The 24350-nt window shown below is 43.6% G+C and overlaps 7 protein-coding genes across 7 annotated transcripts; 5 read left to right on the forward strand and 2 right to left on the reverse strand.

The window, feature by feature from the left end:
* Nucleotides 1-6334: 6334 nt before the first annotated feature.
* BYT42DRAFT_577442 (uncharacterized protein) lies at nucleotides 6335-7259 on the forward strand. Its single transcript, XM_051569176.1, has 3 exons — nucleotides 6335-6522; nucleotides 6605-6726; nucleotides 6780-7259. Exons 1-3 carry the CDS (start codon nucleotides 6377-6379, stop codon nucleotides 7004-7006), a joined length of 495 nt encoding a protein of 164 aa, XP_051421995.1. The 5' UTR covers nucleotides 6335-6376; the 3' UTR covers nucleotides 7007-7259.
* Nucleotides 7260-10846: 3587 nt separating this feature from the next.
* BYT42DRAFT_615863 (uncharacterized protein) lies at nucleotides 10847-11126 on the forward strand (the record flags this gene model as incomplete). Its single annotated transcript, XM_051572006.1, has 2 exons — nucleotides 10847-10963; nucleotides 11016-11126. 2 exons carry the CDS (start codon nucleotides 10847-10849, stop codon nucleotides 11124-11126), a joined length of 228 nt encoding a protein of 75 aa, XP_051421996.1.
* A 3349-nt stretch (nucleotides 11127-14475) lies between these two features.
* BYT42DRAFT_577449 (uncharacterized protein) lies at nucleotides 14476-14960 on the forward strand. Its single transcript, XM_051569177.1, has 2 exons — nucleotides 14476-14845; nucleotides 14917-14960. The coding sequence occupies exon 1, from the start codon at nucleotides 14516-14518 to the stop codon at nucleotides 14684-14686; it is 171 nt and encodes a 56-aa protein (XP_051421997.1). The 5' UTR covers nucleotides 14476-14515; the 3' UTR covers nucleotides 14687-14845; nucleotides 14917-14960.
* Nucleotides 14961-15133: 173 nt separating this feature from the next.
* On the forward strand, nucleotides 15134-17081 carry BYT42DRAFT_499159 (tRNA synthetases class II core domain (F)-domain-containing protein; the record flags this gene model as incomplete). The annotated part of the gene is made up of 6 exons (XM_051564618.1): nucleotides 15134-15283; nucleotides 15364-15513; nucleotides 15582-15787; nucleotides 15869-15961; nucleotides 16048-16292; nucleotides 16381-17081. 6 exons carry the CDS (start codon nucleotides 15134-15136, stop codon nucleotides 17079-17081), a joined length of 1545 nt encoding a protein of 514 aa, XP_051421998.1.
* A 277-nt stretch (nucleotides 17082-17358) lies between these two features.
* BYT42DRAFT_577451 (uncharacterized protein) lies at nucleotides 17359-19822 on the reverse strand. The gene is made up of 4 exons (XM_051569178.1): nucleotides 18931-19822; nucleotides 18784-18866; nucleotides 18642-18717; nucleotides 17359-18573 (listed from the first exon to the last, which is right to left on the reverse strand). Exons 1-4 carry the CDS (start codon nucleotides 19711-19713, stop codon nucleotides 17614-17616), a joined length of 1902 nt encoding a protein of 633 aa, XP_051421999.1. The 5' UTR covers nucleotides 19714-19822; the 3' UTR covers nucleotides 17359-17613.
* A 1613-nt stretch (nucleotides 19823-21435) lies between these two features.
* On the forward strand, nucleotides 21436-23566 carry BYT42DRAFT_547727 (general substrate transporter; the record flags this gene model as incomplete). The annotated part of the gene is made up of 8 exons (XM_051565967.1): nucleotides 21436-21595; nucleotides 21672-21790; nucleotides 21873-21896; nucleotides 21968-22112; nucleotides 22182-22352; nucleotides 22442-22654; nucleotides 22731-23446; nucleotides 23519-23566. 8 exons carry the CDS (start codon nucleotides 21436-21438, stop codon nucleotides 23564-23566), a joined length of 1596 nt encoding a protein of 531 aa, XP_051422000.1.
* Nucleotides 23567-23676: 110 nt separating this feature from the next.
* On the reverse strand, nucleotides 23677-24297 carry BYT42DRAFT_577472 (uncharacterized protein). The gene has a single exon (XM_051569179.1). It carries the CDS (start codon nucleotides 24172-24174, stop codon nucleotides 23944-23946), a length of 231 nt encoding a protein of 76 aa, XP_051422001.1. The 5' UTR covers nucleotides 24175-24297; the 3' UTR covers nucleotides 23677-23943.
* Nucleotides 24298-24350: the final 53 nt, after the last annotated feature.

A 24350-nucleotide genomic window follows, 5' to 3' on the forward strand; every position in this document is an offset into this window, starting at 1 on the left:
TCATGTTGGAACCATGATGCTTCACTTTCTCTTGGAGTGCCGGAAACACAATATCCGTCATGTGTTTCACACGCTTCATCAAGTCTTCATGTGTCATTGGATCTTTCGGTACAGCATTTCTTGAGCGGTAGTCCACAAAGTCATTTAATCGTCTTGCAAACATAAGAGAGAAAGGCGAGGATTGGAGTCGTTTTGATATGCGACTATTGATGTGTAATTGTGTGCTGGGAACATAGTAGTCCCAGTCTTTGCCAGCACCTTCTATCTTTTTCCGCAAGATATGTATCGTTTCCTGTACATGTCGTTCAGCCACACCATTCGCTCTTGGATGGTAGGGTGTGGTCAGCCGATGGTCAATTCCCAGGTGTTCAACAAACTTCTTCATGAACTGATTCTTGAATTCAGAACCATTGTCAGATTGTATAACCTTGGGTATTCCAAAATCACAGAATACTTCGACAAATGCTTTGACGAGTGTATCTGATTGTTTGTTCGGTAAAGCACGTAAAATGCAGAAACGAGTGCAAATATCCACAAGTACCAGAATATAGTTGTTACCGGCATTTGATGTCTTGTGAAAATTGATAAGATCAGCAGCCCAGTGATCTCCAGGAAGGTATGCATAGATTGGTCTCAAGGGATTATAGCCTTTCTGCCCTATGTTGTAGCGTTGACATTCAATACATGACTTGACCAATGTCACAGCATCTTGGAATATATTATTCCAGTGGATACCATCTGCATGGATATGTCGTACGATATGTTCAGCTCCTTCATGACCTCCAAGTAAATGTGCTTTTTCCAAGATACCGTGTCTTTCATTCTCTGGTGGACACATCGTATCATCAGTTGAAGCAACGGATTTAATCCTGAATATTTTGTGTCCATCAGTAGACTTCTTTGATACAACTGGCTTCGGTCCTTTGACGACAATACCCCCCTCCAGCTTGTCATCAGGGATAAACAAGCGAGAAAGAGAGTCAGGGAGAACATTCTGAACACCAGGTAAATGGACAACCGTAAAGGTGTAATCGAGGATAGTGTCCAACCAGGTAAGCATCATGGGGTTTGCAATCTTCTGAGTGTGAAGATAAACAAGCGCCTTATGGTCCGTATAAAGTGTGAACGGATTACCCCAAAGATACTGGTGAAACTTCTGGAGAGCATAAACAATGGCCAATAACTCTCTCTTCGTAGTTGAGTAGTTGCGTTCGGACTTACTGAGAGCTCGAGCCATGAAGGAAATGTATTGTTTCCTTTTACCTTGCATCTGAAATAATACAGCACCAATACCATAGTTGGATGCGTCAGTTGCGACAAGGAATGGCTTGTTGAGATCAGGATATTCCAGCAAAAGCTGTTGAGCCAGTATATCTTTAAGCATCTGGAAATGCTTAGTGTGCACATCGGTCCATAGGTTCGTTAAACTACCAGCCGAACGAAGTGCATCGATAGAAGCACTGATGGTAGCAACGGTAGGAATATGATCGCGGAAATAATTGATAACACCCATAAATTTCTGGACCTCCTTACCAGTACGTGGAATTGGCCATGACATCACATTGGTAAGTTTGCGGCTATCAGGTACGACGCCTTCAGCTGAAATGCAAAAACCAAGTAGGAAGATGCAAGATTGCGCAAAATGGCATTTTGCAGGATTGAGCAGTAAATTCACGTCGGTCAGAGCCTGAATGGCTGTTTGAACATGTGTGATATGCTCAGAAATCGATGGAGAGAAGATAACGATATCATCCACAAATGTCCGCACGAATGGCAGATGTTGATAAATCAAAGACATCACTCTCTGAAACTTGGATGAAATCGGCTTCAAACCAAAGGGACATCCTTGGAACATATATTGAATACCATCGTGAGTGAACGTGGTTTTATGCTGGTCCGCTTCGTGGATCTTGAAACGATGAAATGCGCTTTTTAGATCCAATGTAGTGAACACAGTGTTTCCTCCTAAGGATTGAAAAATTTCCTTGATCAATGGTAAAGGGTAACGATCATCAGGTAAATGTTTGTTGATATGACGGGGATCCAGGCAAGGTCGTTTGCCAGTCTTATTGCCATATGCATCCTTCTTGTCAGCCAAAGTCAATGGACTGTTCCAGGATGAATTCACAGCAGCACGGACAATAATTCCCTCATCCAACCAACCTTGAACAGCCTTATCAATGACTGGTCTCATGGTGAACGGCAAAGGGTACTGTCTTTGGTATGCAGTAACTCCTTCGGGCGTTGATAGATGAATAATAGATTCAGGTAAAGTACAAAAACTTCCCTTAGGTATAGCAGCATTGGCCTTAATAAACGGCTGAACAGATCGCATGAAGTGAACATGTTCTGTTTCTGTACCTGCTGGTGATTCATTGGGTTGATATGTTTCGGCTTTTGGCACGATTGCCATCTCCTCTTTGGCCTGATGGGTTTCTGATGTATCCCAATCAGTCGCGACGCCAGTGAGAGCAATTCCAAGTTGCGGCAATAAATCAATACCCAGAATTAATTCACATTCATCTGCTAACTCCATAACTTCAAAGCTATGACGGATGTTACGACCATTGTAAATAATATCCAGTGGAGCAGTAGTTCCAATGCGCTTCACTGTGTCTCCTCTACTAGCATACAAGATAGATCCTTTGGCATTAAAGATTGGCCATTTATTTAACGAACACAAGTTTTTGCTGACGATGGACATTTCTGCACCGGTGTCCACGAGACCCAAGATTCGTTCATTCTGAATCATGATAGGTGTCTTTAGCATACTTGAATTTTGTTCGTTGCGGATACTGTATAGCTTAAGAGACTTACGTTGTGCAGTTCGGCTGAGCTCTTCTTCTTCAAGCTCGGTCAGGATGGTATCAATAACCTCCTTGGCAGGGTGGTCGTCCTGCATCTGCTTACGTAGTGCTTGCTTAGCACCAACTTTGGCTTTGCCGGATTTTTCATCCAGGCGCAAACGACGGAGACGTTTTTCTTGGCGCTTAATCTTGTGCGCCTCCTGGTAAGCCTCGCAACGGTGGCCTTGAAACCAGGCTTTCTTGCAATACAGGCAAGTCTGTGGCAAATTCGGTCGGCTGTTTTCGACCTTCTCCTTCTTCACGTTCTCACCCTTAAAGGGCCGCTTGCGTAAAATGGGAGACACAGATCGGTGGTAACGCTTACCCGCCTTGTGTTTGTAGTCACCATGGTGACTATCACCCTCCGTTACTCTCTTGTCGACAATGAACGGAGCAATTTGGAGCAAGGCCTCCACAGAAGAGATAGGCTTGGAGCCGTTACGTTGGGTCCAAGTGTTGAGCACTTGATTCTCCATATATGCGGTCATGTTTATCTGGAAAACACCAGCAGCCAGAGGACCGTCAATGAGTTTGCACTCTTTCAAAGCGCGCAAAAAGCGCTCACCAAAACGAGTAAGGGATTCGCTCCCATTCATTTTCATAATGGCAATTTTCTTGACCGCTTTGTTATAATGGTCGGGATTTTCATAACGTTCTTTAAAGAGAACGCATGCCTGTTCCCATCCCAAACCACGGTTCGCCACATTTGCGTTGAACCAATCATCTGCTTGGTCCGGAAGCGCAAACATAAACCATTCTTCCCAATGCTGGTCAAGCTCATAATTGGCTTGAACCAACAGGCGACGGAAATTGGCACAGAAGTGCTCCACCGAAGTGAAAACATCTCTGTTCTTATTCAAGGTCCAGGGACAACCACGCCATTGGAACAAAGGAATGTCCCTAGCAGTAATTTTAGGGCCCTTGATACCCTTCATAGGATAAGAATCCCCAATCTTACTCTCCCAAGCAGAGGACTGGAGCGGATTCCTTATATCCGGAACGTCATAACCGGCCAGGAGTTGACGGAGAGAGTCTCTCTCTGCCAAGAGTTTGTGGGCCTCGTCTCTAACAGCGCCTGCTTTGTCTGCAGGATGTTGCTGAGTACCCAACTGAATAAGTAACTCCTCCAGTTCCTTTTGGCAATCCTCTAGACGGCGTTTGAGCGCGGCAGTCGGAGAAACATGCTTGGATGCCCAAGTTGACTGGGCCATAGGGGAACCCTGATCGGTGGATGCATCCGATGCATCCGTCATTGGCACGTCCTTGGATGCGTGCATCTCGGTCAAATTCTCGTTGGCGGGGTTCATCTTGGTAGTATTCACCGTAAAAAATGTGATATAGATGGATCGAGACGTTGAGTACGGTGAGACTGTTGTTTATTCTCGAAAGAGATGATCTCTTTAGTATCTGGTATTCAAAGATAATAACTGGTATCGGGATTTGAATGTACAAATAGTGTGTAACTACTCTAGTGTCTCTTATCTGCTTAAACCGAGGTAATTCTTATGTAGTGGTATATGAACCCTATCTATACGACAATAACCTTACAATCCGAGAAAGTCATCGGAGACGTATTAACGAAAGATCCTTGTGGTATATCCACTACTTGTCGTATTATCCATCCTAGACTGGTGTTCCCAAACAGGAAAGATCGGGATCTAGACGTGTTTCCATTCTGAGTGAGCTTCTCCATTAGAACACCGATTGAGCCTCTTCATCCATAACTTGGATCTATCGCCGAGATCAATTCATACGGGTAAAGCTGTCACATCACAGCATGTGGATCCTTCCTAATACACCTTATAACCGAGGACTGCTCACTGATAATTATTAATTCCGCCTCAAGACTAAAGTATAAATAGGCAGATCACATTAATCGAAATAAAGATCATCCAACAGTCTCAAAGGATTCTTATTGTCTCTTTTGTTCTAAATCCTCTCATATATCACAATCCTGATACGACAGTGCACGGCAATCAAGTTTTGAATATTAACTATGATGGGAGGAGAGTTCCAAAGTTCCGGATGCAAATTTCGTGTCAGATAAAAGCTGTGGGTAAGTCATTCTTCTTGCTGGAGCTATGAATAGTATAACTGAGGCAAAAGGATCAATCTATGACTGGTGTTCTAAGGTGAAGATTTTCATTAGTGCGTAATTAAAATCTTTACCATGACGCAGACCATGTATGGCATTCAGGCATTTGAGGTCGACCGTGTCCATGTTGCTTGCCGCGTTCAGCAGATCATGGCAGGCAGACAGAAGCAGGGTGAGGAATTTGAAGGGCCAAGCTTCTTGGCCTGGCCTAGGGCAGCATTCAGGCAATCCATCAAGATGAGGTCGTCTCCCACAAAGTCGGTTGACTCGCGCCGATCATATACTAGATAACTCTGGAAGCTTGCATTTGAGGGTTCCCCCCGATGATCACACTCCCACGCCCGAATCAGGATATCTTAGGTTTGTAGCTGGTGTTGGATGGAACCAAAAATCGGGATACGCAAACGTTCTGGGGTCGCGGAATACATTAGGCTGAAAGGCAGAATTTTGTCGCTTGATGGAAATTGGGAATGGTACGCCAGAGAGAACTCGGAAATTTGCATATCCCAGGTGGAAGACATGCGATTGCACCATGTTGGGCAGTGTTTCCAAAAAGCGTTTAATTACGCCATTCGCTTGATAATGATGATGAACGGGTGCGAATCCTTGGTCACTGTTGGGATGCCTTGCGAGAGCTTTCGTGAGAATATCAAACCGGCAGATGGTTGTCGCTGCGAAGGACCCGAGAGACACTGTACCTTCTAGTGCTTTTATACAGGCAGTTAAAGACTCGGTGGTCGGTGTTGCCCATACAGTATAATATAGCACGGAAATAAGCATTGACCGGTCAATAACATATTGGTTACCGGCTTGCGATCGAAAAAAAGAGGACCACACTTTTCAATGTTCATTGGGAGTGGCACCGAGCAGAGATGTACAGGAGGAGATGTATGAGGTTGGTTGGCCGAGAGATTGTGCTGTCGGTTCCAGTGGCAAATTCACACGTTTTGACTTTTTTTTTTTTTATTTGTGATCCACTGTGCTTGGTTGGAAACATAACAGTCGCTCAGCAATTGCAGCACGGACATCCGATGCCACAATACCCAAAGGTTGGTGGCTGTGTAAAAGATAAAATGTATCATTCCACACAGTGATTTCGGTAGGACGAGGAGCGCGACAAGATGAGATTGTACTCCATGGAAAAATTCATGTAGACGCTACCCCTTGGGCGTGGGGGGGGGGTCAACCAAAAGGGGAACCTTGGGCTTTAGCAAGATCAGCACCTCGAAACGGGACGCAAAAGAGCGGATCAGGCGCGGAGACAGAAATTCATACCTCTTTAACTATATTTGAATCGCACCAGATGAACTGTTTGCCTCAATCATATTTCGTTTTATAATCATTGAGTGTATAGAAATGAACTGAACTATAGATACAATATACTACTTATATTCCTTATTGAAAATTCCCGCGGTTGAACTATCTAAGACGAAACATGACATCATTGCAGCCACAATATCTTGAACGCAGACACGACAGGAGACTTTTCAGCTTCCACTTACTGAATATCAGAGCTGTCAACCATGAAGAAGGAAAGAAGTTTGTCCATGGTTATATAGTCATGCTAAAGTCCAATACGAGGTATGCAATACATGCAACGAAGATATAAAATATCAGAAAGATGCGCTCTTTACTCAATGTTCTGACATGAGATTCACACAAGAGCATACAATATTCTGAGCATCGTACATCATCGGTACATCGTCAATCAAGGCATTGTATACCAGCAGCCAAAAACTTCGGCATGGTTTACATATGGAGATATGGTCCACACCAATGTCATAGGTAACCAGCACCGTAACCATAGGGATAATTAGACTGAACCCATTGTTTACTAGTTCCAGCTGTCAGGGAAAGATACTTGAAAATCCAATCACTTACTTGCACTATAATTGACACGGCTGTATGGAGAAAGAAGAAAACGGAGTGTGGAAAACAATTTCCAAGAGGAAAACTTTTTATTGCTTTGCAAGAACGGCATTCAACTTTTGGGACAGTTAGGTGCAGCCAATCTGCATCAAACGGTCAATTTTCTTGCTGCTGTGCACTTCTGCCATCATTGTGAAAAAATTGATGAGCCGAATTCCATCCCCGAAACTCTCGTTGCTTGATTTTGCAGATTCCCGTTGCAGTGAGAGATTCCATTGGAAATTTCATTCGTGATGGCAGAGATTCAGTTGTGAATCAGATTCATTTTTGAGTGATGGCAGAGATTCAGTCGGAGTGAAGATTCATTTTTTGTGATGGCAGATTCAGTTGTGAATCTGATTCATTTTTGGGTGATGGCAGAGATTCAGTCGGAGTGAAGATTCATTTTTTGTGATGGCAGATTCAGTTGTGAATCAGATTCATTTTTGAGTGATGGCAGAGATTCAGTCGGAGTGAAGATTCATTTTTTGTGATGGCAGATTCAGTTGTGAATCAGATTCATTTTTGAGTGATGGCAGAGATTCAGTCGGAGTGAAGATTCATTTTTTGTGATGGCAGCTTCAGTTGTGAATCTGATTCATTTTTGGGTGATGGCAGAGATTCAGTCGGAGTGAAGATTCATTTTTTGTGATGGCAGCTTCAGTTGTGAATCAGATTCATTTTTGGGTGATGGCAGAGATTCAGTCGGAGTGAAGATTCATTTTTGTGATGGCAGATTCAGTTGTGAATCAGATTCATTTTTGGGTGATGGCAGAGATTCAGTCGGAGTGAAGATTCATTTTTTGTGATGGCAGCTTCAGTTGTGAATCAGATTCATTTTTGGGTGATGGCAGAGATTCAGTCGGAGTGAAGATTCATTTTTGTGATGGCAGCTTCAGTTGTGAATCAGATTCACTTTTGAGTGATGGCAGAGATTCAGTCGGAGTGAAGATTCATTTTTGTGATGGCAGATTCAGTTGTGAATCAGATTCACTTTTGAGTGATGGCAGAGATTCAGTCGGAGTGAAGATTCATTTTTTGTGATGGCAGATTCAGTTGTGAATCTGATTCATTTTTGGGTGATGGCAGAGATTCAGTCGGAGTGAAGATTCATTTTTATGATGGCAGATTCAGTTGTGAATCAGATTCATTTTTGAGTGATGGCAGAGATTCAGTCGGAGTGAAGATTCATTTTTGTGATGGCAGATTCAGTTGTGAATCAGATTCACTTTTGAGTGATGGCAGAGATTCAGTCGGAGTGAAGATTCATTTTTGTGATGGCAGCTTCAGTTGTGAATCAGATTCATTTTTGGGTGATGGCAGAGATTCAGTCGGAGTGAAGATTCATTTTTTGTGATGGCAGATTCAGTTGTGAATCAGATTCATTTTTGAGTGATGGCAGAGATTCAGTCGGAGTGAAGATTCATTTTTGTGATGGCAGATTCAGTTGTGAATCTGATTCATTTTTGGGTGATGGCAGAGATTCAGTCGGAGTGAAGATTCATTTTTATGATGGCAGATTCAGTTGTGAATCAGATTCACTTTTGAGTGATGGCAGAGATTCAGTCGGAGTGAAGATTCATTTTTGTGATGGCAGATTCAGTTGTGAATCAGATTCACTTTTGAGTGATGGCAGAGATTCAGTCGGAGTGAAGATTCATTTTTGTGATGGCAGCTTCAGTTGTGAATCAGATTCACTTTTGAGTGATGGCAGAGATTCAGTCGGAGTGAAGATTCATTTTTGTGATGGCAGCTTCAGTTGTGAATCAGATTCACTTTTGAGTGATGGCAGAGATTCAGTCGGAGTGAAGATTCATTTTTTGTGATGGCAGATTCAGTTGTGAATCTGATTCATTTTTGGGTGATGGCAGAGATTCAGTCGGAGTGAAGATTCATTTTTTGTGATGGCAGATTCAGTTGTGAATCTGATTCATTTTTGGGTGATGGCAGAGATTCAGTCGGAGTGAAGATTCATTTTTGTGATGGCAGATTCAGTTGTGAATCAGATTCACTTTTGAGTGATGGCAGAGATTCAGTCGGAGTGAAGATTCATTTTTGTGATGGCAGATTCAGTTGTGAATCTGATTCATTTTTGGGTGATGGCAGAGATTCAGTCGGAGTGAAGATTCATTTTTATGATGGCAGATTCAGTTGTGAATCAGATTCACTTTTGAGTGATGGCAGAGATTCAGTCGGAGTGAAGATTCATTTTTGTGATGGCAGATTCAGTTGTGAATCAGATTCACTTTTGAGTGATGGCAGAGATTCAGTCGGAGTGAAGATTCATTTTTGTGATGGCAGCTTCAGTTGTGAATCAGATTCACTTTTGAGTGATGGCAGAGATTCAGTCGGAGTGAAGATTCATTTTTTGTGATGGCAGATTCAGTTGTGAATCTGATTCATTTTTGGGTGATGGCAGAGATTCAGTCGGAGTGAAGATTCATTTTTATGATGGCAGATTCAGTTGTGAATCAGATTCATTTTTGAGTGATGGCAGAGATTCAGTCGGAGTGAAGATTCATTTTTGTGATGGCAGATTCAGTTGTGAATCAGATTCACTTTTGAGTGATGGCAGAGATTCAGTCGGAGTGAAGATTCATTTTTGTGATGGCAGATTCAGTTGTGAATCAGATTCACTTTTGAGTGATGGCAGAGATTCAGTCGGAGTGAAGATTCATTTTTGTGATGGCAGATTCAGCAGGGAAGAGTGATAGAATGGGTTTAAGCGGTGATCGCGCGACTGCAACTGGAAGGACGCGACTGCTGGAAGGACGCGACTGTCGCGGAACGATAGGTGGGAGGGCGAAAAAAGGTCTTGCGAATGTGTGAAATACACCAAGAACTGATGTGGGGCTTGCGGTGGAAAAAAAAAGGCAGCATACGGCCTCAGGGAAGATGGCACAGTATCTTGCAGGGCTAGAAGGGCCGAGCGACTCTTCATGCTGAAAGTGCATAAATGAGGACTGTGTATTGTAGCTAACGCCTTTTTCCAGACGACGGCAATCCAAGAGAGTTTATGATATTTCTCTATACAGAAGAGGATGATTCTTCAAAGGAGGCCTGAAGCTGATCATTTTCGCCTTCCTCCTATGGATGATAATTTCTTAAAGTCAGGCTCGTCGTTGGAAGTGGATGAGATGTAAATGGGACCTTCCCCTAGCTTTATATGTACCGGTAACAGTGTTCAGGATGTTAACCTGAGCTAGAAGAGGAACGTCCACTTGCACAGACTAGGATTCGCTGGAATGCTGTCTTCCGGCTTAATTGAGGCTGCTGAGAAGTATACTCTGCCGTTCCGTTGCTCTTCAGCATTCGCTGGATTCGGAACGGGTGGGAGGACTTGACAGGTCCCTGACCTGCAACGTGATCTTCGTAAATCGTCGGAACTAAGGTGGGATTCTCGGAAGTAGGACAACCTTGCTGGGAATAGCTTGGTTGGAAGCATTCTTGGACGGGAGCAGCAAGTGTGGGAATTGCTTGGAAGTGCTGAATTGTTGATATTGCTGCGGCGTTGGGGTTTGTGGTGCAAGCGATTTACTGGTTAGGGGCAAGTAATGGCAATTATGACCGCTGCGCTGTCTTCCGTTTGTCGGGAGTTGAAGCACTTATCTCTCGACCCCTCAGCTTTTTTCAGGAGCGTTATGATATCATCGTGACTTTACGTGTTTCCAATTTACATAAATGTTGATCGATGAATGGATGGATCATTGCCATTTATCGATTATTTATTAATCTTCTCTCTGTATTATGAGTTACGGTTTCCGCTCCCCATGGTGATGCCTCTAGACCGGCGCTGACTATATGCGAATTGCAGCGATCAAATCAATGAAAGAAGATACGGAACGCTATATATTCGGAAAACGACGATTCTGGTCACTTCTAGCTTGCGCTTGGACATCGCTTCTGTAAACAGTGGAGCCAACCACCAGTCATTTCGCGCGCCCACGCTCGAAGCTGCAGGCATCCAAGTTGAAGGAAGAAGATCCACTATCGTGACATGTCACTTGACAGTCACTACGAACGCCGTCTCCCTGGTGTGCCTTCATCGTATCCGGCCACCGAAGATCGTTACGGCTATTTCCAAATATTTTCGATCCAGTCAAACGAGATGACGGTCCGAAGCTGGTCATTGGGACCCACAGCTGCAACCTGCTGGTTACTTCTAGCATGCGCCTGGATATTACGTCGATAAACATGGGCCCAATTACAAGCCACTTTACGCCAACGAGAAATACCAGGGTCTTTTTGGTCGCGGCCTACTCATTACTGGAAAATGAAAACACTTCTTGCGCACAAATGTCCGGTGCTGTACCAATCGAAACAGGTGCGATCCAAATTTCATTGCTTAGCTCAGTACAAGCTGCACAAGGGGGTGGTGTTAAGTGCTTTCGCAAGAAAAGAACACAAGGACAAGGCCGATGGAAGGTCGACATATACTACAGTGTATGTATCAACCTTCTTCATCATTTTGCTCCTTCCCGGTAAGGCAGCCATCGACAATCTGGACTCTCTCGCACGAGGATTCGAACTAGTCGACGCCGTCCGTGGACAAGTTGGCGTCATCACTGTTTCCAGTTATTGCTGTGTGAGTCACCAAGCACGGAAGAGAGGCCACCCTCCAAGTAACGGATAATCAGGATATCCTTGCGGAAATCAAAGATTCCAACGTCAAGAAAATTATTGATAACAGTCATGATCTTTGAGGCGAGGGGCCTGGTACCCTTATCGGCAATGACAAGCTTAATTCTCTCTTGACCGATTGGACGAGTTCAATAACATCATCAATCAAACGAGCTAACGAAAAAAAAAGATAAATAAGCCATCCGAGGATCAGATTTAAAAGAATAAAAAAATATGAAGTTAATCATACCCGAGAAACTTGGCACGGAGGTGGATGTATAACGAAATTAGTGTGTTGTTTGATGTTGTGTTCAAACTGGATATATGATGCTGCGAAAATTAGGATCTGACAAAATAAAAACCAAAATAGAATATTGGAGAACGGGATCACCAATACAAGATTTCTTGGTACTGGTCAGGAACCATTTCGTCCTGATCTGCTCTGCAATTGCACAATCGTGACATTACGTGTTTGATTAGTGAATTGGCATTGCTGAGATGGCACAGAACAAGAACAACGTAACGAGCTACCAGTTGCCTAGCATTTCACCAAGTATCAGTTTACTATTAATTCGGCATACACCACAACAACGCGGCCTTAGTTTGGCTGTGATCACTATAAATAGGGCAGCTTCCTTTCTTTATCTGAAACCGGATACCAATTTTGGCGTTAAAGGTTCATGTGACCTCAAAACCAAGTTTCGTAAAACGGGCCCGTCTTGGTCTAAAGACGTCGGGAAAAAAATCCAAGGTGCTTTCCTCAATTACATTATCAAAAGTGAACTTGGATGATGACATTACCACAAAAATCTTCAACCCCGTCCATGCGCAAATTAAGGTTCCATTTGTGTAACGTCGCTTCCCAAGTAGGCTTTTTGGGCGGCCGTATCCTTCCGTTAATCCCGAAAGTGACCACTTTTTTCAATTCAATATAAAAAGAGGGCCACCAGAAAACGCGCTTTTTTCTGGCTTTTTCTGGCAAGCCGACTTAATCCTCTTATTCTATTGGTCTAGAAATCTTACCTTTTTTTTCTTTACAGTGGTCAGCAGCCTGTTCTGTTCTCTCTTCGGTGCGGCTAAATAACGAGTAGTTTCGTGGTAAGTGGCCTTTTTCCCTTTTCCTACATTTTTTTCCAACAAGGTCATAGTAAAAGCAACCTTTTTTTTTCTTTGACAGAGCTACGGTGAGCTCTATTGGTTTGGTCCAGGTCCTTTCCTCGGTTGTCCTGGTGTTCGTCAGGAAGCATCCCTACCGGTTTGGGCGTTTGGGTTTTCCTTCACTCTGTCAAGCAACGGTTTCTTTATGAGACATGGTTTACAGAGACATCACCCCGTAGCTGCTACTGCCGTCGTTGCTGCACCCCCAGGTTTATTCAGGCGCAACTCTGTATAAAACCTCCGCAGGAGAGCTGATGCTTCTTCAACGGAGTCAGTCATCGGCTACGCTTCCTCCTGTGGCGGTCCCCCAATGCAGATGGGCCCAGTAGTGGTGCGGGTTGCTCGTGACCTAGAAGCCTGAATGGTGTTTCCAGAAATTGATCCCGCATGCGTTGTTCCTGAATGAAGCTCAGTCTAAAGGCGGGGTAGGTCGTTGTAACGACTTCCAGTATAACGGGCCCTATGAAGGAAGGTGACCGCGTCTGGCTTTTCTAGCCCTGTTTCTGTCTTTCACTTGCATTGCAGGCCTTAGTGGATTTAACTGATTCTCATCCGGAAGGGGTTCTTTTATTTCTGAACCACACCGCAGCGTTTTAGTGGCTGTGGGCTGTCTGATGTGCAAGACTGAAAAGGATTTGCCATCTAAATGCGAGCTATGGAGGGGTTTCCTGCGTATAATAAATCAGAAAAAGATAGCAGAATCTTCTTTAGCGAATTAACGCACTACCTCGCCCATCGGCTTTGATGGGGTAGGTGTCTCTTCCTGAGTGCGGCGGGGAGGCATTTCTTCTGACTACATCAATATAATTAGAAGAAAAAAAAAACCTATTTGGCCGCCTTAGTTTTAGTTGTCTAGTGTGGCTTCCTTTCTTTGTAATTAATTTCTCTTGAATAAAATCACCCTCTTCTTGACCACTCCATTCGTTACTGCATACTATATCATTAGCCGATTGCTTTGACTGCAATTCGGTGAGTGATTTGGTCATTGCACGCGGAAAATGGGAACCACCACCGAATCTCTCGGCGATCGCAATCATCATAACAAAACGAGGAATCGGCAACAAGCTTTCCCAGCGATCCTGATACGCTTTGTTCATCTTGGATTACATTCAATTGAAGAGGCAGAGGTGGTTTTCTTTTTGCAAAAGGGAAATGAAGACGAAAACATGACGAACTCATGGTTCATACTCATTTCAAGGACAAAATGGTTCGCGATGGTGAGGCAATGGGCCACCACTGTATTGCTTTTTGGTTAAGCAAGGGCTTAGTCGGCATTCCCGCGCAGGATAATGATCCGCCTTTTTCAACCTAGTTCCATCGACACACAATGTTACACCGACAAGTTGACCATGCAGGCAACCTTATTTTCCGCACCCAAGAGTATGTTTACGCGGTTACCCTATTGAATTTCCTTTTATTTCCTTGAGCCTGTTTTGCTGTGGAGGCTTTGGGCTTGACGGATTTGGATTTTGGGTCATACGGTCTAGATGATGTTGGGTTACCAATGACTATCAAGAAATCAGAATTGTCACTGTCAGGTAAAACAGTGGAGAGAAGAAGTAACGCAGTCGAATGAAAAGATCGATGAAGGTGTACGAAAAGAAGCAGAGGAATAGCGTAAAATATCTTGAATGAGTTTTTTGAATTAAAGTACTCTTGGCAATTATAAAATGTCGAGCAAACCGGCCTAATCCATCATAGCCTAAGCGTTGAAAGAACGGAGGGGGTCAATTAGTGCTGCTTTATGCAAGTTCACAGTTCAGATCGACTACAATATCATTGGCGGTCAAAACCCGGTTTGCTGAATTGAACGAGCAAGCCAAACGGTGGGTCGCATCGGTGTCCCATTCTACTGGAAAAAGCGATAACAAATTGCTCGGGCTCAGCGATGGTATTTTTGGTTGAACGCGCGTCGGGTTATCGGGAAAAGCTGCGACAAAGCATCCTAACCGAAGGTGAAGCGGTAGACACTACTACGGCCTGCCATGGCACTTTTTCTCCGTTTGAACATTTGCGGCAGCAGTATGATTGCTTGCTCGGTCGACACATTGGCAACTAATGATAGAACTCAACACAGCAAGTGCAAGCAATATTTGAAGATGACGATATCCATAACCTGTTCCCATAGAGATCTACATTCTATGTACTTCAACAAAGACGTTGAAAGCTCTCCAACCAGAATGTCCATGCTGTATTGTTCTATAGTTAATATTAAATGCTAGATTTTAATAGCCCATCAACAAAGTTCGTTAGGTATACAAATAATGCAAATTATTAATATTTTCTTACTCGAAGGGTTGCATATGATTTTTTCTTTTTGATCGATCAAAAGATTAAGGGTGAAGGTGGCGCAACCAAAGTTTTTTGTTTTTGAAAACCCGCGAATCAGAGGAATCGGATCGTTGCTCATTGGGTGGCTGAGCCCGCCGAAGCGAGGAAACTGCCACAGCTCAACAAAAAAAAAAGGGTTTCTTCTAGGTTTTCTGAAAGAACTTTGAAATTCAAAATGGCGACCACGGAAGAGTTGCAGACGTTGGTGCTTACCACCCTCGACAAGCAGAATGAAATTGAAGACTCGGTTGCTTTAAAGAAGGACGGTAATGCCGTCGATCAGCTCGCCTTGTTGGGTGCGCTGAACAGTTTAAAGTCCAAAGAGGTAACTCCAAGTCTTTGTCATCCTCACTCGACCATTTGACTTATGCGTTTCCGTAAACGGCCTTTTGTTTCAATTTTTAGATGGTCGATTACAAAGCTATTGAACGTGAAGTCTGGACTTTGACACCCGAAGGTCAGCAATGTGTTGACCAAGGCAGCCACGAAGCACGTGTCTTTGCCGCCGTTCCTTCGGGTCCCGAAGGTATTGCCATCACTGAACTTCAGGTAACGGTTCATTTTTGTCTATTGATGGTGTGCGATATGGGAACTAAACACCATAATCGTGTTTTGTCCCACAGGCCAAGTTGGGAGATGCCGCCAAGGTCGGTCAAGGCAAAGCTTTCAAGAACAAGTGGATTGCCAAAAATGGAGCCAACCTTGTTCGCTCCGTCGACAGCATCGTAGATCAGACACAAAAGGAGCTTCAGGAAATTCAGAGCACCTCTACACACAAGGATGCCAAAGTGTTGGCCGATTTGAAAAAGAGAAAATTAACAGACAAGCAGTAAGTCTTTTACGAAGACCGTCTGATCGTATATCCACCTTTTTTTTTCTCAACTAAGCCGACGTCTTTTTTGTGTATTAGGAAATTCACTTCTTACAAGGTGGTCAAGGGACCTCAGTTCTCGCTTGAGATCAAGAAGGAAGCCACTGACATTACTTATGAAATGCTGCAATCGTAAGTTTCTGTGAGGATTGGCCTAGTTTGGAATGGCATTTGGGGAAACATATTCAAAATATTCAATGCATGTGTGTCTGGATTAGTGGCGAATGGAAGAATGCTACGTTCAAGAAATACAACTTTGATGCCGCGGGTGTGCCTCCTGCTGGTGGTCATCTTCATCCTTTGATGAAGGTGCGTCAGGAATTCCGTGAAATTTTCTTCGAAATGGGTTTCCAGGAAATGCCCACCAACTGCTTTGTTGAATCCAGCTTCTGGAACTTTGATGCTCTTTTCCAACCTCAACAACATCCTGCAAGAGACGCTCACGATACTTTCTTCATCAAGGGTAAGCTCTAACTTTTTCCCTCTTTTTGTTCTGCTTTGAAGTAGAAAGGGGGTTTCCTCGTCCGAACATTGACTGATATTTCATTTAGATCCCGCTACGACCGATCGTTTCCCTCGTGATTTGATGGAAAAGATCAAGCGCACCCACGAAAATGGTGGTGATACGGGTTCTATCGGTTACAACTACAAGTGGAAGGAAGAGGATGCTGGCAAACTGATTTTGCGTACTCACACAACCGCCGTCAGTTCATACATGCTGTACCAGCTCGCCGAGAAGTCAAAGGTCGAAGGTTTCAAGCCAGCCAAGTATTTCTCCATCGATCGTGTCTTCCGTAATGAGTCCGTGGATGCCACTCATTTGGCCGAATTCCATCAAATTGAAGGTGTGATTGCGGACAGAAACTTGACGTTGGGTGATTTGATTGGTTTCATGGATGTCTTCTTCAAGAAGATGGGCATGGATAAGATTCGTTTCAAGCCTACCTACAACCCTTACACCGAGCCTAGTATGGAAATCTTCTCTTACCACGAAGGTTTGAAGACGTGGGTCGAAATCGGTAACTCGGGTATGTTCCGACCAGAGATGTTGTTGCCATTGGGCTTGCCACCGGATGTTCGCGTCATTGCCTGGGGTCTCGGTTTAGAACGCCCTACCATGGTGAAATACGGTATCCAGAATATCCGTGATTTGCTCGGTCACAAGGTGAACATCGGCATGATCAAGGAATATCCTATCTGTCGCTTGGACAAGAAGATGGGTAAGGAGTTGGTCGGATTGAGTCAAGATTAAATGAACATACATCATCCCCATATACACACACTATATAAAGAAAAATTACGCAAACATCCTAATAAGAAAAAAGGGCATCTTGCAAAGAACAGCTCTAAAACCAAATATCTGATCAGTGAAAGAGGGGAAAAAAGAGAGAGAGAGAGAGGGAGAGAGAGAGAGAGAGAGAGAGGCAACATATCATAATCACAATCGCCTCTTATTTTGCTTTATAGCTGCGCTTCATCAAGATGATACGATTACTTTTGATGAAGGATGTAACAGTGGATACAATGTCGTGGATAATGTTGTATTGTTTTTGTTCGTTTATAGTGTAACTCGAAAGAACATTATGCAAAAATCAATTTTTTTTACAGATACACGTGAAGAAGAAAAATCATCCAACATTGGGAAACATGCCTAACCTAGTATGAAGATGTAAAAAAAGAAACGGTAGCATCAAGCGGTGAGACTCTGAACATTTGAAAATGAAATAATAACAAAAAAAAGAGGGAGAGAAGAAACGACAAAAGGGAATAGATCAGGGAGATGATTATGAACGGTTAACGAATTGGTCTTCAAATTCCTGTGGTGGTTGGTGCTGTGGTTGGTGTTGCTGATGCTGCTGCTGTTGCTGTAATCGTTTCATCATCATGAGCACATTCTGATAATTATTGGCATCATCAGAGTTTACTGTACCATAGATCTGCATCAAATCCGTCCCGTTGTTCATCATGAGCGCCGGATTAATCATTCCATTGCTCATAAAATCGGGCGTCACACCTCCCGGCATACTCATCGCCATCGATGTAAGCCCGGCCGTTGCACCATTGATGCTTTGCGGCATCGGCGACCCTGTTTGACTCAGCGTCATAGGGTTATAGCCTGGGTTCATCATCATATCGTTCCCAGTCATGGTGCCTGCCATCGTACCTCCCATGGACATCCCCATGCCCATACTTGTCATCATTGGTTGTTGCTGCATCGAAGGTGGTGGCGCTGGATGGGACGGCATCATGGTCTGAGGTTGCGGCGGCATGGATTGCGCTTGTCGCATCATGGCTGGAGAATCCATCTGACCAGGCATCATTGCGTTTCGTCCAGCCGCTGGTATACTATTTGTCATTTTGACATTTTCGAGAAATTGTTGCTGCTGCTGCTGTCGCATCGCGGAGGCTTGCTGGCGAAGCAGTTGTTGTTGTTGCTGCTGTGGGGTTTGCGGTTGCGATTGGGGTGTGTGGCGCTGAACAGGCGATTGCTGAGCTTGCTGAGGTGTATGTGAACTCGTTTGCGAGAAAGGAGAAGCGGTTGGATCATTTCCGTGACCATTACTTGCCTTGTTGTCCTGCAACGTCGACGGATTATTGTTATTATTAGCGGTATTATTGAGGTTATTCATTTGGTTGCCAAACAGCGATTGCGCCGTGCTTAAAAGAGCATGTATTTTTGTAGCGATGTCCGTCTTTGGTGTAGGCAATGGTGAAAGATCTGGAGGAGCCGGGATTTTATGATCCTTTTCGTCATCCCAGGTAAACCATGTGAGTTTTTGGTATTTTTAATATAGCCGTATTGTACACTTACCTCACCAGGTTTTACCATGGCAATATCAGCCATGGTAGCGAGATACGTCAAATTGGACTGTAAGCGAGCTTTATACCTGCATTCAACACAATACTTAATCCTATGGTTCAGAACCACCCCATTCTGGAATACAATGACTTACGTTTTCACCTCTTCATCGGGAGGGATCCCATTGTTGTACCGTTCCACAAACCATCGAATCAATTCTTGATTCATTGCCAAAATCTAACATGAAATACGAGGATCAATTGCTATCATTTTTGCTTGACAAGATTTGCTTTGCGCTTACTGTTTCAACTCGTTTAGCATTGACACCATTTTCGGAAGAGTTGGGGCGATTACTCGCTGCTTGTTTATTCATGTTCGCTATTTCTGGCATGATCGGCGTTGCGTCCGTCGCAGCATTATTCATCATGGCCATAGCACCGTTGGTGGGAAATCCACCCGCGGACGGTGGAGTGGTGGTCACCATGGGTCTCTGCATTGCCATTGGTTGTTGCGATGGCGCTTGCGGTTGTCCCTGCTGTTGCTGTTGTTGCTGCATCATCAGGAACTGTCGTCGTTGTTGTTCATCCATTCGTTGAAGCATAGCCGCTTGTTGTTGCTGTTTTGCTAACCAAGCCATATTGTTCGGACGAAAGTTGTTGTTGACTTGATGTTGATTGGGCGCCATCATTGGCGCCACAGGTCGTTGAACTGAATTCTGCATGGCCATCATAGCCATGGACGATGGCGTAGCTTCCATACCAGTGCTGGTCAAGCCGGCCATGTTGACAGGAAATCCGCCCTGGGCATACATTTGCCGTTTGGCCATAAAGTTTGCCATGGCGACATTATTAGGATCAAAAGTGGGTTGTTGCATTTCATCCATGGATTCCGATTTGGACTGTGTTGATTGCGGTTGGGAAGGCTGGGTGGGTTGTGGTTGCGGCTGTTGTAAGTGAGGGGGAAAGCCATTCACAGCTGTCTGCATCTCCGGGGTCAATCCTGCCATGAAATTATTCGTTCCATTCATGTACCCATTCTGTAGATATGGATTTCCTTGAGTGTTGATACCGGTGTACTGATTCATATCACGGCTTAATGGAACAAAACAAGAAAAAAACGCTAATACAATCGAGCAGTGACTGGGTTGGGCACAAAAAAAGCTGAACGTACTTTGAAAAACGAAGGGATGCTGCTTCCAAGGGTGGAAAAAAAAATTCTCGCCGCAGGTCACCATCTCGCTTTTTGATTGGTGGATCAACCCTCAATCCCGGATCCAGAAACATTTTTTTCATATGCAAGATGATACTGTTTCTATATACTAAATCAATGCTTCGATTTGCTGACGTCCTACTCGCCTTTTTGATCCCTTTAGAATTGGAAAGTGCATTTTAAGCTCTCTAAGATATTTCGTCATTCTATACATATGATCTTTGACTGTATACATGATATTGTCATATCACTACGTTAAATCGTTCCATTGTCAAGCATTCCATTAGTCACTTTGTGATGTTTTTACGATAACGCAGCTTGACATTGAATAGTGAATTATGCTGTTTATATGTCCTCTTTCCACAAAAGAGATCCAAAATTTGTACACTGCTCCACTAGGTGTATGTGGTTGAAACTCACATAAAAGATTGATTGGTAATTCCAGGTGTGGCAGATTTTGAAGAGGAAAACAGAGAACGTAAAAGGTCTTTGGTTTTTTTTCCTTCTTGTATTTCTTCAACAAGATTCTGAACTTCTGAATCCAACCTTTTGCTACTTATAGTCATTCCATTGATACGACGATTGCAAAGGTTATTTACCTCCAAATTACATCGAAATCACGCTTTCCGCTTTATATTGTTCATACGATAGTGAATATTTTTGCAGAGAACGATGTCTTAGAGCAAGTTAGAAAGAGTTAATTTACAACAATTTGTGTCATCCACCGATATTGCTGTGAGAGACAGTCAACTGAAAGTGAGGACGTTGCTATGCAAGGATCAATGCAGAAAGAACAAAGCGGACCATCGGCTGCCACATTTCGCAGTCACTTGCCCTTTCTGCAAATTCAAGAGCCAGATGTGTCAAGGTCCTTTTTCATAGAGGCTACGCTATCCAACCCACTCATTTGAAGTTAAGAAAGCAAGTCACTGAAAACTGACTCTTCGTGCAACGTGTCTTCTACTTCATAGGGAAAAAGATTCCAGATTTCCTGGTGTACCTGACATTGTGCGGCCTTTGCCATGACTAATTCTAATTCACGTCAATGTAACGGGTTCATTGCGAGTTTGCTGGAAGAAACGGAGGTTGGTAAATCACCATCATCTCTGTGTCCTTTTTGTACCAAGCATCATTGAAACTTATCGTTTCTCCTATATCATGTCGAAAAAGAAGATTGACTCGCAAGCTTTCTTTACCCGAGAATGACAGAAAATTGGATTCGGTTCGCTTGTACTCACCACAAGACGTTTTCGTTGGTGTTGTTCTGGTATATTCTTTGCATACACGCTTCGGGACATTGAATCACCGTGTCAACAAGGTTACGCAGACAATGCTGGTGCAATAGACGGGAAAGACAAATGTCGCTGAAACAAAGGTCTCACACCACGCAGATTGAAACCGCGCTTCAACTTTTTTTTTTCTTTCTGTAAATCCCGCACAGAAAGAAAAGGAAAGAGAAAAAAAAAAGTATAGCTTTAGATCTAAAGGTCTTTTGGCCCTCGATCAGTTTGCTTCATTACGATCTTTGGTACATTTTCGATTTGCTTCGAGTCATGACGTTACAAATACTGATTTGAGTTTGCAGTTGAATATCATCATGGATGCAGATAAAGACAAGTCTGCAGATGATGCGATCGTCTTGCCTCATGAGGATATCACTCTCATTGCAGAGCAACGCAGGGAACCCACGCTTTTCGTCTATGTATTGGTATTCTGTGTTTGTGTGGGAGGATTTCTTTTCGGCTATGATACCGGTGGTAAGTCTCCCGTCTTTGGTGACGGTCAATTGCAATATTGGTATCATTTTTTTTTTCTAATATGAATGGCTGGAAGTCATTTCCGGGGCTCTCGGACCATTGCAGGACGATTTTCATATGAGCACGGTCAACAAGGAATTAGTGGTTGGAGGTACAACCTTTGGTGCCATTTTTGGCGGTTTTTTTGCCGGTTTGGTAAGTCCCTTGGTGTTCCCTGACTTCTTCTCGAACCTGTGACCAACTTGCCTTTCTCTTCTTATTCTTAAATCAAATTTAGCTTTCCGATCGATTCGGCAGAAAGGTAAAAAGAGCACCGGCATTCAAGGCCCGAATATCAAGTCGTTTTTAACCTGTGTGCAACGGTATTTCTAGTTACTGGTGATCATTTCCTCTGTGGTCTTTATTGCAGGAGCTCTGTTACTGGCTCTGGCCAACAGTTATGGTTTGTTGCTGTTCGGCCGGTTGGTGGTCGGTCTCGGTGTGGGCATTGCTTCCATGATCGTGCCTGTCTATGTCAGTAAGTAACCAATGCTCAGGAGTTATTGTTACATCGTGAGGATGAATCACTCATACCCTTACTTTATAGGTGAACTTGCACCCAAACACATCCGTGGTCGCTTGACGACGCTCAATACCTTGGTGATCACTTTTGGTCAGGTTATTGCTTATGTGATTAACATTGCATTTACTCGTGTTCCCAGCGGATGGCGTTACATGTTTGGTCTTGCAGGTGTTCCGGCACTTTTCCAATTCATCAGTACGTCGCATCCGCATCAAATCACGCAGCCTGTTTGCTATACTAATGCTCGTCCTGTTTATTTTCCTTCATTTCTGATTTTCTTTTAGTCATGCCATTTTTGCCAGAATCGCCGAGACGACTAGTAGCTATTGGTAAAATTGACAAGGCACGATCCGCGTTACGAAAAATTTATGGCGCATCGACATCGGAATCGTTTATCGAGAATGAAATCGCAGCCATTGACAATGATATCCGCTTGTGTAAATCGGGGACCTTTCGTGATCTGTTTACTCGCCAGAATCTACGTCCGCTTATCATTGGTGAGTGAAAAAGAGAATGGATTAGGCTCCCTAGGTAAGAATGGAAACTAAACGTCGATAATTTCGTATCGTATAGCTTGTATTTTGCAAGCCGCTCAGCAATTGTCCGGGTTCAATGCAGCCATGTATTATGCGGCGACAATTTTGCAGATGGCTGGATTTCGAAGCAACGAAGGATCGACAAGTGTGGCGATCATCGTTTCTGCCACCAATATGGTGTTTACAGCTATAGCGGTGATGATTATCGATAAGGCCGGTCGACGTCGTATGCTGGTGATCACGATGCTGACAATGATTGCCGGTTTGATTGCATTGGGAGCTACATTTGCTGCACAGCAGGGATTCATACCGAAACAAGACTCATGCAGTGCTTACGTGACGCACTGCTCACGATGTGTATTGGATCCTGATTGCGGATGGTCGATTTCTCAAGATACCTGCGTCAACCTCAACTTGAATCCAAGTGATATTTTCCAAAGCGCATCCGGATGTCCAGCTCGAGGCAACGATAAAGCAATCACAGGCGTGCTATTGACTTCACTGATTGTATATGTGGCAAGTTATGCTCTTGGCTTGGGATATGCTCCGTGGTTGGTACAGAGTGAAATGTTCGACATGTCGGTCCGTGGAAAAGCCAACGGGGTGTCCACTGCAGTGAACTGGATCTGCAATTTGATCATCTCGACCACATTTTTGTCCATGACCGATACAATGACAACCGCTGGGACTTTCTGGTTCTATGCCGGTATTTCATTTATATTATGGCTGTTGGTTTACTTTTTGGTACCCGAGGTAAGCATCCCCTATCCCCCGCTCCCATCGTGTTATGTTATCGGTTACTCAACATGATATTATTGGATACAGACTGCAGGCAAGTCTTTGGAAGAAATCAATGCCACCTTCAAGTCATAGACACTACAAAGTTACAAGTACTTCCTACACTGATAATTATTTTAAGTTGACGACATAAGAGAAAAAGAAAGCAAGTAGAAAAGAAAAGCTTATCCATTTGTAATAAACTGTTTGTTTTTGGAAGTTGACCGATTGGTGTGATAACACTTTGCCATTTTGTAAGGATAGCTATTTCTTGTGTGACCGAGCATAGCATGGGAACAATAGTATCGAACGGTAAGAAGGAAGCCCGTTTGTATCCCGTGAGGTGCAACGTCATGGGAGTCATGGGCAGTCAAACGTATCAACGGCAAAACTCTGAATGACCTTCATCTTGTCGCCCTCCCCCGAAAAAAAAAAAATTTATACTTTGTTGCACCGTCGCATGGATTTTGTGATCATCGAATAGGATATGCGTCTTGAATTTTTACCATGTTGGCAATAGTATGATCGGAGTTAAACATGGAATGGAATAAAGTATACCGTGTTGCTATACAATGACGGATTATGTTTGATTCACATGACTGGTGCTGGAAAGAGGACGAGACTAAAGAACTAACGTGAAGAAATACCAAAAGAATCAGCAACCTGGACTCGTTGTAACCACGGTGGTTACAATTACTATACATGGCTACTTAACCATCGGAACGATGCGCCTTTTGGAAACGCAACCAAAAGGTATGAAAAAAAAAATGAAAAGATGTGATTTGATGTCATTAACAGCTTCACCATAGCAATAATATGGAAACTACATCATGGCAACACAATTACCAAACGGAATTAAAGTTGTCTTGCCGAATTATTT

Source organism: Radiomyces spectabilis (genome assembly GCF_025331425.1).
Source record: "Radiomyces spectabilis strain NRRL 2753 chromosome Unknown BYT42scaffold_9, whole genome shotgun sequence".
Taxonomy (NCBI): domain Eukaryota; kingdom Fungi; phylum Mucoromycota; class Mucoromycetes; order Mucorales; family Radiomycetaceae; genus Radiomyces; species Radiomyces spectabilis.

What these genes read in the sequence shown, in the direction of transcription:
- BYT42DRAFT_577451 (XM_051569178.1), bottom strand. Translation starts at nt 19,713, where the DNA reads ATGAATCAGTACACCGGTATCAACACTCAAGGAAATCCATATCTACAG. An exon ending in ATGCTAAACGAGTTGAAACA is followed by an intron (nt 18,867 to 18,930) that starts GTAAGCGCAAAG and finishes ATTTCATGTTAG; the next exon opens with ATTTTGGCAATGAATCAAGA. An exon ending in CCATGGTAAAACCTGGTGAG is followed by an intron (nt 18,574 to 18,641) that starts GTAAGTGTACAA and finishes GATGACGAAAAG; the next exon opens with GATCATAAAATCCCGGCTCC.
- BYT42DRAFT_577442 (XM_051569176.1), top strand. Translation starts at nt 6,377, where the DNA reads ATGACATCATTGCAGCCACAATATCTTGAACGCAGACACGACAGGAGA. An exon ending in ATGCTAAAGTCCAATACGAG is followed by an intron (nt 6,523 to 6,604) that starts GTATGCAATACA and finishes GATTCACACAAG; the next exon opens with AGCATACAATATTCTGAGCA. An exon ending in GGTCCACACCAATGTCATAG is followed by an intron (nt 6,727 to 6,779) that starts GTAACCAGCACC and finishes ATTGTTTACTAG; the next exon opens with TTCCAGCTGTCAGGGAAAGA.
- BYT42DRAFT_577449 (XM_051569177.1), top strand. Translation starts at nt 14,516, where the DNA reads ATGGTATTTTTGGTTGAACGCGCGTCGGGTTATCGGGAAAAGCTGCGA.
- BYT42DRAFT_577472 (XM_051569179.1), bottom strand. Translation starts at nt 24,174, where the DNA reads ATGTATAGTAATTGTAACCACCGTGGTTACAACGAGTCCAGGTTGCTG.